The 19,081-nt window shown below is 35.9% G+C and overlaps 1 protein-coding gene and 1 long non-coding RNA gene across 2 annotated transcripts in view; one reads left to right on the top strand and one right to left on the bottom strand.

Moving 5' to 3' along the window:
- Positions 1-5,902: 5,902 nt before the first annotated feature.
- Positions 5,903-19,081, top strand: part of LOC113043240 (polypeptide N-acetylgalactosaminyltransferase 18-like) — a 53,714-nt gene continuing 40,535 nt past the window's right edge. The window contains exon 1 of the mRNA XM_026202486.1: positions 5,903-6,405. Within this exon, the coding sequence (XP_026058271.1) occupies positions 6,165-6,405 (241 nt within the window). The 5' untranslated portion in view covers positions 5,903-6,164. The remainder of the gene's footprint in view (positions 6,406-19,081) is intronic.
- LOC113043241 (uncharacterized) lies at positions 14,871-18,745 on the bottom strand. The gene is made up of 6 exons (XR_003275708.1): positions 18,680-18,745; positions 17,789-17,850; positions 17,404-17,452; positions 16,496-16,590; positions 16,120-16,205; positions 14,871-15,325 (listed from the first exon to the last, which is right to left on the bottom strand). It is a non-coding gene; the product is annotated as an uncharacterized LOC113043241 (long non-coding RNA).

Here is a 19,081-nt window from a genome sequence, read left to right as displayed (position 1 = left end):
AACAATCACATGGAGAGGGTGAGCGACTGGACATTATTCTCCTCTGAGGGGTTAAGGTTTTACTCTATAGTAAGGCACCATGATTCAAAAATGTCTTACATGACCAGTTTAAATTCACATCAGGCATATATAATAATCACAACCATACAAGAAGTTGTTTTTCACAGCACAGAAGCAAGAGGCCAAGGACTGTCATGCTTCAGTCCCTTAATGCAGAAATTCCTTCTGTTGCCCTGTAACTCTGTGGTTGGCCTGAATGTTATTTCTCAATTATGGATGAATTTGTCCAGAGGATGTTTACCATCGGAATTTATTATAAAAATGCCAGAGCTCACAGTAAATAAAGTGTGAGGGCAAAGCATTGCAAACTATGATGGGTCTCAAAGAGACCCCAACGGATATTTCCCCCCAAAAATGATCATTCTGCCATTATTTACTCCTTTGTACCTTTGTGTCATTCCAAAACTTCAGTGGAATACAAATGCAAAACATTTAATAATGTGCTGATGGGCTCTTGAACAAGCAGTTACAATGAATGGCAAATGTGGCGTCAAGTAGCTTCAAGTCGATGCATATTCACCACAACGTGTAAATATTTCATAATATTTATGTGCTATATTCCAAGTCTTCTAAAGCCATTCAACATATTTGTGTGAAAATTTCTTATTCACAAAGTCTTTGTTGTCTAATAATCGTCCCATCTAGTACTTCAACTAGATCATTAATTCAGTGAGCTGAACACCGAATAAGTCAGAGTCACAAATGTTTCATACAGAGAATAGTTTCCAAACAGCACTTTATACATAAAGACCACTGGTGATGACAGTAGCTTATAAAATCGACTTAGGCTTAGATGTCTGTAGGAAACGAAGCCCTAAGTGGTTTCGTAAACTGAATAAACTGATTCACTGAAAAGATCAGACTCAAAGGAATGATGTATTTATGAATCTGATTTTTTGCGACATATTATTAGATGAGGCACTTAAATGACCAAATAACTTCTTCCAGCAGGCACATAGTGTGATTCTAAATGGCTTCTGAATTTTTTATCAAGTAACAACATGGTTTTTAAAGTGCTTTCTGAGTGTTTCTACTTAGCCTGCATTGTTGCACATGCTTTCACAGAAAGCTGTTTATGCAAATAGAGTACACAAAATTGCTGGGTCATCATTACATAATCACCGGACAAACTTACATCAGCCTCATATCAACAAAAAGTATATGTGATTTAACCATTATGCAACATAATTCAAGATATAACAACAATGGCTTTCAGGCTTGAAATAATTTTATAAACTCTGCAGGATGTATTTGGTTGGTGGGTGGGGGGGCATTAAGCTATTTGTTGCTATAATGTCTGGAAAAAAAGGATTAGAAGGAAAGACATTTCAGAAATGAAGGCAAAAGTGTCCTTTTACTGACGATTAGTGATGCATGGTTTAAGATAAAAAGAGCCTTGAAATATCCAATTTGTGTTTATAAGATTATTTTATGATTCATTAACTCATTCTCAGTAATTGTGCCAGTGTTTTAAAGAACATCATTTTCTGTTGAATGCATTTTACCATTTTTTTATTTATTTCAGTTTCAACATTTGGCCCTCTCTTGATTAGACACATTAGCTCTCCTGTACACTTTTCTGTGCAGTAAATTACCACGAAGTGGGAGTTTTATTGAGTTCCTCAACCTATGAAGAATGCATCTGCTGAATGCTTGTTCTTGCTCTGAACCAAGTGAACTTGAAAATCTGCAATCATTTTTGCATGATTTTTTTTATTAACCATTCAAAAAGTACATAAAAGTAATTAAAGTCTAAAATATTCAGGAGATCTTTTGCTGAAAGACACACGGTTGTGATTGTGCACATCTATTTTTAATTGGAATTTTAAATTGTTATTATCTATCCAGGCCTGGAAATCACAATTATTACATTTCCCGATTTTTTCCAGGTTTTCCATGACCATGGGAAGACATATAACATGGCTGATCACAAAGCATTCTGTACCTCTAGATGACAAAATCAGACTGTCTGAATCGGGGTTAAAGTCGGACTCTCCATTTAATGGATTCTGAGGAAATAAGATTTTCTCAGGCAGGAACTTCTAACATCCCCTTATCTTAAAACTGCCAGGGACATGAATACAAACTAAGCACACAGATTTTCATATCAGAGAATGTGGACTTACACAAGAGAGACTGTCTCACATTTCCCTGAATATTACAAGCAAGTTTGCATCTGTAATAGAAGTAATGAGGTTAATAAATTAAACTGTTGACAGTCTCACTGTACTGTGCATAATTTCTGATTCACATACAGTAGGGGGACATGGTTATCGGATACATGTCTTGTTCTTGCTGAAATTGTGCATGCATTCCCGCTGTTATTGGAGTATGATCAATCTTTCACTAGTAAATTAGCTCAGCGGTTTTGAATTGATCTGACCACAGCTTAATTCACTAAAAATCTCTCTGCAGGACTGTATGACCCAACATTAGCATTTTCAAATGATTTTGCAATGGGAAGCCCACATCCGCAATCCAAAATCCCTTCCACTATCTAAAACAACATCTAATATGCAATGCAGTGTTGGAGAAGCTGCTTTAAGTGTAACATGCCAAGGTACTCAATATTTAAAGCAACATTTTCCCCAAAAATGAAAATTCTGTCATCATTTACTCCCCCTCAAATGAATTGTTAACTGAAGTAAAAATTATTTATTAAAAAGCTAAATCTTGAACAAAATATTAGACTTCTCTAATAATTTATTCCACTTACACTCACATTTGAACTTTTTTGATAAACCGTAATATTTGGATGTACATCACAACAAGGAAGAAAGATCTGCAAATTCTTTCATTTCATTGCAACTTTAAAGCTACAGTATAATTCTGGGTTCTCTATCGCCATAAAACCGCAACATTTTTATATCCCTTGTGTTTCAGTGCTGATTTTCTGTGTGGATGAATAAAAAAAAACTGATCTTTTTTATTTAAACCAATTACACTGCTGCTTTCTGGAAAAGTGACACCATTTTGAAAACAACTCAGCTGCTTGCTGCTGAAAAAGTAGTTTAGTGAGTTGGTGCAACTGAAAACACTGGTGCGCTATTCCTATTCTCTAATAATATTAGTCAAAGGTAAGGGTGATTTTAACTCCCGAACAAACCTTGGTATACTGTATGTGGATTTGCATGACCATAATCCTCCACATGTTTCAACATTCACCAAGTAGGTCAACTAGGTTCTGTTGAAAAGCAATCAGATTAATGCACTGTCGCATGCTCTGCATCAGGAATACGGATTCCGATTAAGGAAATTTCACATTGCTCTTCTGGGCAAGAACCACCACTGCTATTGATATTCCAGGCAGCGTCTACTAGCTTCTGTTACATATAGCCAATATATCCTAGACCTCTCAGTTTAAATTACAGCCCAATAATGTCTCACTGCAGTGGGGGCTGTGGCAGACAGAACGGAGCGTATTCTGTCTCATTGATCTTATGCATAGCTGAGTCATAGGTTCCATGCTTAAATACAGTGCCACGGGAAGTCACGGCTGGATGTGTCGGTAACCAGGTGGTGCAGAGTACATTTCTTTGTCTTGTTTTAAGGACGTAGAGATAATTTTTGTGTAAAACAAAACAAGCAATTCAAGAAATGTAGGTGCTCTCTAAAGCAATCCGATTATTTCAGCAGGTGGAGCAGGATATTGTAGATAAAGTCTCCAGGTCTTCACATCTCCAAGAAGACACAGACTTTCATTGCAAGAAGTTGTACTGTAAGTTCTCACCTTTGTTTTTTTTTGTTTTTTTACCAAACCCCTTATTAAATCTAAACTGAACTGTTGCATTTTCTCTTTTAAGATCAATCATTCATAGACCTTAGGTCTAGCTCTTCTACATTTTTTTGAAGTAATTACAGGCCTTCTCTACAGAGAAATTCTCTGTCCTTTAATATTTCAGTGTCCATTCATATTTCATGCATCATTTCATGCAGCGGTGGCCCTGCTGGTGTCTCTGTGTATACTTGGGTAAACTAAACAGGTGAAAGAGAGTAGGTTGGCGCGCCTAAGACAAAGATCAAAGCCAGTGCCTCAGGGTAGTTTGCTCTTGACTCCATCTGTTAACGTAATGTTTCTCTGATGCTTTTTTTTCTTCTCGCTTGATCACCCTGAAAGCCTTGAATGGAGTGGAGAGGCTGATGAGGATCTTCTTTTAAGGCAGTTCAAATGTATTCTTTCATTTGAGTTACAACTTGACTGTTTAAGAGGACATAAAAAAGGGGAATTGCCCACCCCCAATCTTCAAAGAGGAATTCTCTAAATTTTCATTAAAAAGCCTTTTATCTCCATTGAATGTTAAATAGTACTGTCAGGTATATTTAATACAGTAAAACACAAACTATTATGTAACTACTATCAAGCAGTTATGCCAAGTTTGCTTCATAGACTCCCTACATACAGTACCTTGCCTGAATAGCTTGTTGGAACATTTTGTAATTGTTTAATAACTTTGAAGTGAATGTAAAATGCCGTTCCAACCCACTATGTAATCTAATGTATTTAAATTGTATTCTAGAAATAATGCAGGAAAATTTATCCATCTGGAATTTACTGGATTGTGAAAAGTTGCTGTTACATACTGGAATAGAGTCAGGTGGTGCGAAAAGTTAAAAAGATTCTTCGCATCATACGAAACAAGGAATCAAGGTTTGGTTCCTGTGAGCAAAGAGAGGAGGCACAAATGAAGTGTTTAGAAGTGCCACTGAAATGAATGGGAATGCTAATGCTTTCTCCGTACATCATCTGAAAAGAAGGATCATTTCAGAAATAGAGCAAAAACAAACTTTTTTTTTTTTTTTTTTTTTACATTTTAGAATAACTTTGTAAAGATGAATTGCACATAGGAATGTGTATTAATAAAATAAATAGAATCAATTTGTCAGTTCATGTCGACTTTAATTATAATGCTTTGGTTTTAACAGAAAGTTCATTTAATTGGTGATTTTATTTACATAAGATCACAACATTTAAAAATAATCACGGCTGTAGTTTGGAGCAGATGGGGTGTGAGTCAAACTAGTGGTTCTCAACTGACTTGTTAGGATCCAAAAATGCAGTTCGGCAAGGAAAGCAGGGAAAACAATGATAAATACAAACATATAATTAGCAAATAACAATTTAGTATTTGGTCTGTAAGCCAACTGGAATTTTAAATAATCAAATTATTACATGATATGCAAGAAAAAAAAAAAAAAATGCCCTGAAAACTCTAGTGCTGTCAAACGATTAATCCTGATTAACTGCATCCAAAATAAAAGTTTTTGCTTACATAATATGTGTGTGCTTTGTTTATTTATTATGTTTATATAAATACAGACACATGCATGTACATATTTTTTTTATTATTTTATTTGTGTATTAAATATATTTAGATTTATAACTATATAAATATATACTTTATATATTATATAATATACAAAGTATATACTATGTACTATTTTTTCTAAATATATATACTGTATTTGTGTGTATTTATATGCACATAATAAATATATACAGCAAACACACATATATTAGGCTACATAAACAAAAAACTTTTATTTTGGATGCGATTAATCGCGATTAATGTTTGACAGCACTCGAAAATTCCTCAAATGAGGATAGCTGGCAGACAGTCCACATCAATGTGTTAAACGTGTTAAAGTTTAAAGAGAAATACTTTCATAAATATTTACATTGAATAGTTAACTGCCTGGAAGAAGCTAACGTTATTCAGATCAAGCAATTAAATATTAGCACACCGCCAATACATTTCTAAGTTTGGTAAACGACTTGTTTGTACAGTAAACTATTTGGCGTCCCCCTGATATCTAATGTAAACCATCGCTGCTGCTGAACTTCATTGGCTGTCAACAGCAGCGCGTGTCCTCCAGGCTCTGACGCCGTGCGCGCGTGCTGCTGAGCTGTAAACAGCGCGGACAAGCGCGAGAGAGATCCGCGCAGATCCGAGCAGCTGCAGCTCCGTGTCACATAAGATGTGCCGGAGAACCGAAACGTTATACGGGAGATCATTCCGCCCGGCTGTATGAGAGCAGAACCGCCGCCAAACGCTTAGAGGATTTGTGCCTGTTTCTGCGCGCGCTGCGCACGTGGGGATGTTGCGATGGCATGCACGAGGAGAACCAAAACTTTGGTGTCCACGTGCGTGATTTTAAGCGGCATGACCAATATTTTGTGTCTGCTCTACGTGGGATGGATCACCAATTATGTGAATAATAACGGAAACGTCAAAGTTGCGGGAAGGACGCACGAGAAAAAGTTTGACGTTGACAGCAGAGGAGAAACGCTGAGGATTATAGAGCGACTGGACAGGCTGGAGACTGTTGTGAATCAGCACATCCAAGGTAACGATGTTTTAGACAGGACAAAATTAATTATATGTACTTTTTGCTCTCTTTTTACAGTTGCTGTATATCACTGTACCACTTGCTGCAGATATGAAGATCAATTCTTGTTTAAATGGGCTTTGCTCTTCAGAAGCTGATGTTAATGAGCCTCTTTTATGGCTCTGTTGTTTTATAATGATACATTGAGATGAATTTGAGACCGATTATAATGTTATAGCACCTGTATCTGGACTGCATTCAGCTCCCAGCAGATTTCTGTATTCAGCTGGTGCAGTGTAACACAGGTTTATTGCTGCTAGAGAGGGGACATAAATTTAGCACTTGGCAAAACCCTCGCGTAAACATCGGTCCCGTGGCTGGTGCCATCATGCTGCTTTGCTGGACTCCGACAGGACAGCTGGGAGTGATGATAACCTGCAAGAGTTTGAACAGCTTCTGATTAATCATCATTAGTGTACTGTTGATGTCGGTCTAATTCGGTAGTGTTAAAAAATATGGCCTTGGAATGAAATAGGGAGGGGGTGCTGTCTTTAAAATAACCCCCTATTTATGCACTAACATGCTTTGTGTGAGGAATTGTGTTTCTGTAAAGTATTAATGCATGCGTTAATCTTGTTGAGAAGCATTTGGCTGAATTTATGGGATATGTTGGCCTGTACCTTAAGTACAGCTCTTGTGCTGAGCTCAAGGTCTTAAAGCTAGCTTCTCGCTCAGTGCAGTCGTAGTGAAGCCATAAATGTCAATCAAAATATACCCAGTACACCTACACAATGAGGCACATAAGCGATTGAGTGTACCATGCTACATTATATACTACCTTCCTCATTAGTCTTAAAATAATTTGGTTGAAATGTAATTTTTGGGGGGGAATTAAAAATACCATAGAGAGAAAACCACAGCTATTTGTAGTGTAACCAAGTGTAAACATTGTGGGGGTTTTTTAATGATGTTTCAAAATTTTGCTATTTGTTTGAGCCTTCTGAATGGTCTGACAACACCAGCTTTGGCTCAGCCAATAGCATGAGTTTGGGGTGGGACTATTAGTTTGGCCAACCAATGGAAGAATGAGGGAATATTCAGAGAAACCTGTTTGGAAACAGCTATTGTTTTTGCATTTCTGTTTGAAGACTCATCAATTTATTGTCCAACATAATATTCAAAAACAAGTATCGCATTTCTGAGAGAAAATTATGAGGCATTTGTTTTCATATTTTATTTATTTATTAACAGAAACAGAGAGTATTGAGCTTTTAAATAAACCACAAGTGATTTTGTGATTCCAGTAAAATGTTGAGGAATAAATAGATGAATGTGTAATGTGTATTTACTGTGCTTTTTTAGTATTTTATTTAGATTTGAGTCAAATTATATTAGATTATTTAACTCTAGTTTCATAAACTGGGTTTCGTGTGTTGAAAAAAAGCTAACAATTAATTAAATGTTAAATTAAAATAGGTGAACCACTTAAAGAAAGTATTTTAGTTGTCTATTTGCATGTCATGGAACCCTTTGCAATTAACTTAAATCTGAAGTAAATATTTTAGGTCAAAGAGGTTCGTCTGACCATAAAGTTTGGAAATGCCTTTGGGAATTGAAAGTACACATTTTATGTATGTATTCAAAACCCTATATCACATTTAAACTGCTCTTCTGTACTTTCAGAGCATAAGTCAAAGACATAAGTCTTATAAGACATAAGTAAAATAAATAATCAAGACGCCTCAGATTTCCTTGCCGTCTCCTCAGTTTTACGTTAACCGAGTCAGTGGCTACTGTTGGAGAGTCTAATTTCTCCAAAATCCATTAAAAGTGAGAAGTCTGGTTTTCACGCCCATCTGAACTGTCTGATTGCATTGTCATTGGCAGAGACTGAGACTGGACCTCCAGTTTTGTGTTGGCACAAGCAACAGTGTTGATGTGCTGTCTTACAGACAGAAAGAAATGAAGCCAATTCTTCTCTTGTAACCCAGTTTCAATTAGCAAAGTTGAACTTTGGTTAGTGAAAGGTCACTGTGGAATTGCCACATTTATTGTGCTTTGCTTGTGACGACCAGGGATATGAGTTCTGGTGTTGTGCCATTAGAAATACGGAGCGCAAGATGCTGGAGTTTTTTGTAGAAAGCAAGACAAACAAGTATATGTTAGTATCTGATATAAAATTAGGTTTGAAATTAAGTTAGAAGATCTTTCCTTCTTTAAAGAGATTCACCCAAAATGAAAATTATGGCATCTCACTGGCATTTCCACAGAAAAAAAACAAAACATGTCTGCTTTTTTCTTCCCTCTTGTGAAATATATCCAACTGAAACAGCTCATCGAACAAGAACAAATGTACTTGGACTTGATTTTGTCCATTAGGAATTGTTTGAAATGTTGCATATGAATTCTAAACAAATAAATCATTATTTATACTCTTTGCAGTATTCCATAAATAAAAATTGTCAGTTTTGATTTCATGGTAACTTCAATAAGGCACCCAAGAGTGTCCTCTCAAAGTTACAATGTAGCTTGCTTACCATTTTAAAAAGTATTCTGAAGACTAAACAACTCAATATGTGAGGTTTGGCCATTGCATTCCTGTGGGATCCAGCGCTTTACACTCCAGGGCAGTAGATGGTGGAAACTCGCAATATGGTGGAACAAGTCCCGATTTATAAATAAAAGTGCCAATCGGCAATTACTATAGTCATTGTTTCATTATAGCTATAGAAGTTAGAGGCTTCATTTGCTACAGAAACAGTCAGTTTCCAGAATCGTGCACTTTAAATTGCGTGTGTAAATGGACTTAACCAACCTGAAGTGTTGTGGCATTATGAAAACATTGCTCTGTTTGTTGGAACATCCTAAACAGCCCAACAACAGCAACATTGATTCAACTAATAGCGTGAGGCGGAGCTATCTGTGTGGATGACCAATAGCATGCCAGGAGAGCGTTTGGGAAAACCTGTTTTACGCTTAAAATGTAAACAAAAAAAGAAAGTTTCCATCTAGACCTGCTCATACATGCTTCCCTCCTCTTTGAAGCCTTCAAAAGCATGGTCTCTAACTGGATTCAGTGTATAGAGAGTACAGTAGAGTCTTGTATTCACATGCTCATGTGTTATTGCTGTGCAAACAGCTGCTGAGTTTTCTGTACATCTAAAGAGAACAGCAGCGCTGTACGTAGCAAGAATAACTCTCCCGTTCTCTTCCCATTTCAACATAGCTCTCTGCACTGAAGATCAGCAGGGTGCCTGAGTGCTATAAAAATCCCGCCTTCGTACTATTATCTTTTCTTCTCTCCGTGCCCTGTTCACAAGTTCATAAGATCATGATTCACACTTTCGAGCCGAGTGTTACCCCGCTAATTTATTTTGGACTGTCTCATTACGGTGCGCCTGCCTGACAATTAACACTGAATGTTTTTGCGCACACACCCCGCAGGCATGTGTTGTTCTGTCGTACCGCCTCTGTTAAATACCACCTGAGATTGTTATCGTTATCAAAGGTGTGTTTGTCCACGGTTCTCTTATTATAGGATAGGACACATAAGGACTCGTTTTAACACCACGCTTCACTTGCTGATGGGAAATGAAGGAGAAACGCCAGAGGGAAGGAGTGAAGCGGGAGGAGGATACTTGATAACATGGAGGTCACAGTTCACACTGGAAAGTTGCTTCGTCAGTCTGCGATTTTTCTCAAAATGTCTTGATTGGCTCTTTAAATGTGTTGTAGTTAATTAAAGGCGGGTAATTGCTTAGACACCCATCAGATTTTGCTAATTAAACGTCTCTGTGGTGGCAAGGCGCACTCAGTCTAGACAGTGAGCATTAAGTCATACCAGCAGTTTATTTACTGCAGTCTTCCTATATGAAGAAACATAATACAATAAAATAAAAATGAGACAAATGGAATTGCAATCTTCCGGTGAAACAACGATAAGGCCAATCATTATTTTTTTCATGCTATTGTGGATTACATTTTTCATTTATTCATACAGCAGAAACTTTAAACCAGAGTGAGACGCTAATATTATGATTCCTATAAAAAAAATCCATTGTTTTACATGATAAAAATGGATTTGTTAAATTATGGTAAATGTAATCTAAATGTAAATAAACAATTACATATCCAATATTGATCAACAAATTATAATAAAATCACCAATAAAAAATATTTTATGGAAAAGTATATACCATTTTATTGCAACATATTTGGAGCTGAAGCAGCCGTCGCTGTGTTTGCTCTACAGGAAAACGGCTGTACACAAGAGGAGGCAAATATCACAAGCTGAGCGTGTAAAATGCCCTTAAGTTATGTCTGGGGTCAGGATTAGGGTTAATCTTATTGCGTGGGAGAAACTTGATATGTTTTCAGTGGATTCAGAACTGTTTTTTAGCTCCTGTTTGCATGTGTCCTCATGAGGTCAGCTCCTGATAAACACTTTCTTCCCCTCTGTCAGTGGCCTCCACTTAGGGTGCACTGATTTTCAGCCTGTCTCACATGTCTGTCGTCCAGAGAGCAGCCCGTAATCAAGCTAGAGCTTCAGTAATCCTCACTCAGAGCTTGAAACGATTTCAGCTGTATTCCACCGACCAATAAAACGAGCAATGACGGAGGTGTTTGGGATGAATGACAGTGTGATTTGTCTTTTGTTTTATGATTGATTCTACTGAAATCTGACAACAGATGCCAATACACATACACGTATAGTGAGGTGACTAGTCTGAATTAGTTCAGTGATTTCTGTTTGATTCAGACTGATTTGTTTTAAAGAATCACCTAAGTTCACATAAACAGTCATCTGGTGCTGCTCCTGAATGGAGTGATACAGGAAACACTCACTGAGCCAGTGACCCAGGGTTAAAAACTGAGTCAGTTGCCCTTGACTAACCGAGTGAGATCATAATACTGTGTGCGGTTGTGATTCCCTTGCTTGAATGAGTGACATTCTGTGAATATTCCACAGAACCTGTAGCATGTCTCTTGAGGCTGCTTTGGCTATTGCTTGTCAGCAACAAAGAAAATGAAACTACTCTAGCTAAATGATAAATATAGGAAAAAAAGAGTCAGATATACTGTTTAGTAGCATTGTTCAATAATATTTGAAAACCAGTGCTGTGATTGCCCATCAGAATCAAGTATTCCAGCGTGGTGCATGAATAAATAGATTTAACTAAACTATCTTTTAAAAAAAAAAGACGATATTTGCATTATCAATGAAGATAGATAGTTTCTCCCATCATTTTCTAATATATGGATAATGTAATTTTACACTCAGATTGTTTCAGTATATTCTGTTCATATTCATTAACCTTTCATTAATATTCTGTTTAATTAACTTCAAAACAGCGCCTTAAAATAGCTGTAGCACAGCAGTGGATGTCATATCTGTGGGTTTGAGAGGTTACTCGCTCTCCCACTGTTGTTCCGTACTGACCTATGCTGCAAAAGCCATATATACAATTTAAAAATGATATAAGTTCTGTCCATTTCCTTCCATTAAAAAATATAAAGGCGACAATTTTTGGTTCTGCAGCCTATTAGTAGGGCCAGTTATACACTGTGATTTTTAATATCATTGTTATTAGAATACTACAAGATAATTTTTTTTTGTATGTATTATATTATTTGAAACAAACAGTATTAAACATTATATAAAATTATTGAATCGTTTAAATCTCTAACATTATTTTGTTGTATGCATTTAGATATTACATTATAAAAAGAGCAAACATTTGCAACACTAGCAAATGAAGCTCAACTAAACAATGAAAGAGCCTTCAGGTCAGAAAACAAACTCTGGCAACTGTCTGTCATAGCTGGACATCTCACACACTGACCCATGAGGGTTTCATGGAGACCGGGCCGCAGCTCGCCCAGTAGGCACACCTGAGGGACTGAATTCAAATGCCTCTCTGTGACTTTATTAACCTTTGTACTGGTGAGAGAGCGAAAGAGTATATCGCCCACAGCAGGAGCTGCATCTTAAAACTCTGATCACATATGCGCCACACAGCATCCTGACAACTGTGCTCAGGTTTTGAGCATCAGGACAATAATGCCTCCTGAACAGAAGCAGAAAACAGATCAGTGGAGCTGTCTCTTGTTATCATGGTGCTGAAGCTGGAGAGCCATTGTGTTTGCAACAATGCTTGATGCATTTGGAAAAGCTGACGTGTCATGCGGTTTGCAAACACAAAAACAGATGTTTCCTGGTGTCATGTTTGTGTATGAATATTTTCACAGCTTCAGATGTGTCTCAGTCAGATTAGGAGTGGAAACTATGTGCTGTATGAACTTAATTTGAACCCAACTATCATACCACATCCTGCATTGAATTTTGGACGACTTGTGACTTATTCAGTTTGATAAATTCATCTTTTTGGTTTTTGTAGGTCGGTGGATAAATGTATGAATCTAACAAATAGAGATATTCCTCCATATTAAGCTATTTTATACAGAGGTGGGGACAAAGCCAAAATAAAAGTGATTTAAATAAAACACATATGAGTTCTGGTCGGTTGTATGTGTCATATTTTGACCGGACAATTTATTTTAAGACAGTATTTGGCAGACACTTTGTAAACATGGCCCTGAGGAATTATTTTTCTGTCACATTTTGCTCTCTGATCTGGCATTTATGTAACATGTTTTTATTTAAATAAATAAGTAGCTCAACAAAGTCACAGATGGTGGAGTTTTGACATTTTTTTGTGTGTGTAATAGGGAGCTGTGCTGGGCTGTCAGTTAAAGCTGATAGCTCACTCTGTGCATTAGGCCACCTGTTAATGAACTGACAGGACAGAGAGGGAGAGCTTGTAATTGATGTATTATTTCAGTCACACTTGAAAAAAAGACTCGCTCCATGAATCCAAATCATAATTTTGCCCACAAATAAAGTAAAAAAAGCTTGTACAAATATTTATATATGTCTTTGTGACATTAATGATTTATAATTTGTTAATTAGTGCTATCAAAGAATTGACCGTGATTAATAAATCCAAAATAAAAGTTTTTGTTTACATAATATGTGTGTTTTGTGCATATTATGTATGTATAAATATACACACATACAGTATATATTTAGAAAATATTTACATGTATTTACATTTCTATATTTATATTCATATAATTTATATTATAAAGAAATATATTTAATATATAGACATAACATATTTTTCTGAAATATATACATGCATGTGTGTATATTTATATATACAAAATAAATATACACAGTACACATACATATGTTATGTAAACAAACATTAACTTGGGATGCAATTTATCGTGATTAATCTATCTATGAATATTTTGATTAATCAGATTATCTAATTTATTTAATTAAACATTTTAATCAATTTACAGTCTTAGTAATTTTGTTCCGTTCTCATTTAATATTATAGTGTTTATTAGACTATTTTAGAAAAATAATTTCTAACGCATTATGATGTTTCTCTTTGTGTGGTTTATTTTAGCATTTGTTGGACTTTGCAATTTGTTGTTTCTGCTTCCTTATTTGCAGAGTCACTAAAGTGATTTCTAGAAGATCTTGAATGTGATTTTAGTGCCTTTTTGTTTGGAAGAAATGGCTGGATGAGGCTGTAATTATCATCTTTTTTTCTAGGATTGTGTTTTGCATGTAGAAATTACTGGCAATGAGCTGTAATGTCAATGATTTATGAGGCCAAAGTCATTCATTTTGCAAGGAAATCAACAAGTGCTGTTCCGTAGAGAGAAAAAACACGCTTTTGCCTTTCTGCAAAGCCTGTTAATGGTCCAGACACAGATTTGAGATTTGGAGCCCACACATAATAATGCATTATATCACCTGAGGGACATTCACTGCCATGTTTCCTGCTGCTAATGGTGTTCTGGCGATTAACATGGCGGTCCGGGGCCGCCCATCCGCTCGATTGCACATAAACATTCAGTGGCATGGAGCATCCTGCTGACTTCTAGGTCACCTGCTAATGCAGTTTCTAGCACAGCCCATGGCTGTCAATGCAAACAAAAGGCCATGCATTAACCAGCTTGATTTCAAAGCAACTGAAAGACCTCTGTTTCTTCGTCCATCTTTTTGTTGTTTGTCCTTTAATTTTGTATAGTTTTAATATGAGTCTGCACTCAAAAAAATAAATCGTTGGTCTAACTTAATATAATTATGACACCTATTTCCACACATTTGAATGGTGTTGTCTCAACTTAATTTAGGCAAATGGAACCCAAGAGCAAAATTCATTTTGAACCAACAAGATCAAATCATTTTCATTTGAATCATATTATCGTATTTATCTATAAACTATTTAATCTTGTTGAGCCAATTAATCTTAATCACTTAATTTAGAAAACCAGAAATATTGTGTCAACTACTATCGTTAAGTTAATTGTACAACTTTATTTACATCAAACAAATGTTTAATTGTTGACATGTCTATCAAAATGTAATTTACTGCACAAATAAAATGTTCTCAAAATGAATGTCAAAAGTTTCTCTTTATTCTTATTTCAAGGCAAATTTTCAGGTAAAAAAATACAAAAAAATATCATCCAAGATGAACAACATTATATTTCAATGTATATGCACAGCTAATACCTTCTTGAGTCAAGATTTAGTCTTTTGAGAATACACACGTAAGGTAACTTACTCCAACATCTTGTTTTTAAGGGCTGGTACCTTTAGTGAAAGTTTTTGTCCATCCAAGATAAAGAACACTTTCTGGATGACCTCAAATGTAGCCTGAGGTTCAAGGCGTAAGTAAGTCCAAACAGCATGGCCACTGCTATACGTTCTTCAAAGAGCAGAGAACCTCGGTCCCTTCAATCAGGATACCAACGTCCACAGGTTTATCTCCTGGTTGGTGTCTATGAATTGGACGATATAGATCCCCATTACCATCTGGTCTATGGCTTCTTTAGAATTCATCCAGTCGCAATCCTGGGCAAGACAAATAAAATGTGGTAAAATTGGACTACTGTAAAATAAAAATGAATAAGAACAATTAATAAGAACAAATAATCAAACTACAAGCAACATTACAAATAAATACAATAGATCAAAGATTCAAATAAAATAAACAGTGCTTTTCAGTTTTTTTCAGGTATCTAACAGTAGTTTTTTTTTAGTGAAAGGTGAAAGTGACATTCAGCCAAGTATGGTGACCCATACTCAGAATTTGAGCTCTGCATTTAACCCATCCGAAATGGATACACACAGAGCAGTGAACACACACACACACACACACACACACACACACACACACACACTGTGAGCACACACCCGGAGCAGTGGGCAGTCATTTATGCTGCGGCGCCCGGGGAGCAGTTGGGGGTTCGATGCCTTGCTCAAGGGCACCTAAGTCGTGGTATTGAAGGTGGAGAGAGAACTGTTCATGCACTACCCCCACCCACAATTCCGTCCGGCCCGAGACTAGAACCCACAACCCTTCGATTGGGAGTCCAACCCTCTAACCATTAGGCCACGACTTCCCCTTAGGTGCAGAATTAAGATTAGTCAATTATAGATTAATCATTAATGAAGTAACATCAGCTATTCAGTCAAGAGCAGTTAGTAATTTCTTTGTCATTTCTTGTGTGATTTAACATTAAAAACACAGGCAGTGAGAATAGTTTTTTTGACGATCCAGTACATACTGTTACACATACAATGTCTTTCTCTTTTAATAAAACTTCACTTAAGACATAACAGACTATGTTTGCTAGGATACTCACCAAGACAGTCATGTTGATATAATTTTTGTACGAATTTGGCCTCTGAAGCACAAGACTTGAAAGAGAACTCAGTATTTGCACGTTTTCTGAAAAAAAAAAAACATGTGGGCGCTTTGGATGAGCACACTTACAAATCATCTCACAGTTCTCTTTTGCGTCTTGTTCTTGAATGTTTAATTTAGCAAGGCTTAAATGAGTTTTGTTTACACAAAGATAGCAACAGCGTTCATGACTAGACGTTAGAGCAGCATACGGCACTCGCATCGTCATTAGAGGTGGACTGCGGTTCAAGTGCGTGCCGAACCATAAGTAGAGAATGGTACGGTTAGATTTTAATGTAAACATAAAAGTGAAGAAGAGAAAAGCAGTTGCTTACATTGTACTCCTTGAACAGCTGTAGATGGTCCTCCTTTAAGTATACACACAGTGCTTTTTGAGGATGCATTCTCTTTCCATGTCTACGCTGTTGTTCTGTATAAAAAAAAATAAAATTAAAAAAAAACACAAAAACATTGATTATTTGACAATATCATATCGATAACCAAGTATAACAGGACATACAATCTATATGAAAGTTCAACTAATAATAAAAATTCTATCATTAATTACTCACCCTCGTGTCATGCTCGAAGACATTCGTTCATCTTTGGATCACAAATAATTTTATTTTTTTTATGAATTCTGAAAGTTTTCTGTCCCTCCTTAAACAGCTATGCAACTGAGACTTTGATACTTCAAAAAGTACATAAAGAGATCATAAAACAAATCCATATAAATTGAGCGGTTTAGTCACATTTCTCTGAAGACTCGCTTTATATTATGAACAGATTTAGATTTGCAATTTATTCACATATAAACATTCATCAACTCGCACATCAGTTGTGGTGAACGGAATCATAAGCATATTTGTTTGTCATGCGAGAACCGATGAGGTTCATTCTCGTTACACAGCACGTCTGAGCTTCTGTTTTTGGGCATCAATCAGGTTCAGTTGACCTTCCGTTGATGTTTGCTAATCAATGTTTTTATGCAAGTAAAAACCTAAATTAAATCTGTTCATCATACTTTCGAACATCGAACTTATTAAAACATCAAAGTCTCAGTTGTGTCGCTGTTCATGAAAGGACAGAAATCTTTCAGAAATCATCAAAAAGATCTTCATTTGTGTTCCAAAGATGAACGAAAGTCTTCCGGATTTGGGACGACATGAGGGTAAGTAATTAATGACATCATTTTCATTTTTGGCTGAACTAACCCTTTAAGAACATCACTAATACAGCTTACCACATGAAAAAGTTTACTAAAACCCATGCTGTTTATTGCTCTTGTAAACCTGTAAAATAAAAATAAAAATAAAAATATAAAAATCATTTTTACATAAATTTGCAGTGTTCTCATCTTTACCTGAACAGAGAAATCTCCTACAGATTGCTCAGCAGCAGTCGCCTGAATGAAATGGCTAATTTCATAACTGAAACAATATAGTAAAATAACTATCAAATTGTATGAAATCAGAAAATTACATTATCCATTCATATGTTGGTTATGAAAACATTAGGTATTTCCAAGCACACACTAATAAAACACTTTAAACTTTCCTTTATTTTATTACAGTAATAATGAGCCATTTTTTTTAAACCCATTTAAGAACATACTTAATACAACTTACCATGTGAAAAAGTAGACTATAACCCAAGTATAGGATACCATTTAATGAGCTCTTGTAAAAACCTGTAAAATAAAACAATGTTTACATAAATTTGCCATGTACTTGTATTTACCTGTACAGATGTTTCACCTATTACATGCTCAGCAACAGTAAAACTATAATATATACAAACACAAAACAATTCTGAAGAAAACGGGCGATCCTGCTCTACCGACGAAACCGAGGCTGATTTTCCCATGCAATATGCATTATAACTGAAATCAATATAAAATGTAAATGCTGCCCGGAAGGGAAGTTTCGATCATTATATTTCATACAAACAAATATCAAATTGTCTTTAAATCATTCTCATTCAATTACAGCAACTGTAACAATAATACAACGTATTACAACGCGTGCACCCTAATCCTGTGCGATCATAGTCAAACGACACATGCCTAGTACGCATGTGCTCTATACTGTATTCCACGCCGCCTGGCTGCTTGTTGATTAACATCAAGCATATAATTGTATTGACATCATTGTTTGTTAATTCGTTTTTACATTAATTCGCAGTCTTCTCGTCTTTACTTGTACAGAAGGATCACTTAACAGTACGCTCAACAACAGTAGCCCGAGTACGTTAACTGAAACAATCTAGTAAAATAACGCTTGCAACAGGAATTAGAACTAAGCAACTACCGCACTAATGTTAAATTATGTACATACATGCAGGCGTTTATATCGATTTACTATGTTTTTATCGAGTATGAACATGTGACTAATAGAGTAATTCAAATAATCCAATAAGCTGTCAAATATCAGCTTAATGTTGAATTCTGACTGATTTAAATAGTTTTACTCTCTATCAGCACAATGCAGACAAAGAAAATAAAGGATTTTTGAACTTACCAATTCTACAGCATTCCACCATAGACTGGACTCCACCACATAATGGCGCCCGCGATAACTGACGAGGTCACGTGGATTTCTTGTCATCAGCGCATGCGCAAAAGTAGTAGTTTGACTTGAATCATTATTTTTTGTTGTTTCGACACAAATGAATTGAGCTCTTTTAAGGTTGTATGGATTTAGTTCAGACTGATTTAAAATAATTGTGTACATCCCTTAAACTGATTAATTTTATTTGTTTCAAAATGTTCTATTTATTTTTATCGAACAACACCCAGATTTCATTTTTTTGAGTGTGTGAATGTTATCAGTGTGATAGAAAATCTAACAAAATACAGTGGAAAGAAAATGCCTTTTTAATACTGGTGTCAAGGACAGAGGTCTGCTAAACAAGATGCGAGA

The sequence above is a fragment of the Carassius auratus genome, chromosome 25 (assembly GCF_003368295.1).
Source record: "Carassius auratus strain Wakin chromosome 25, ASM336829v1, whole genome shotgun sequence".
NCBI classification, from domain to species: Eukaryota; Metazoa; Chordata; class Actinopteri; order Cypriniformes; family Cyprinidae; genus Carassius; species Carassius auratus.
The sequence above is the reverse complement of the archived record's forward strand: the minus strand, read 5'-3'. Positions and strand labels throughout refer to the sequence as shown.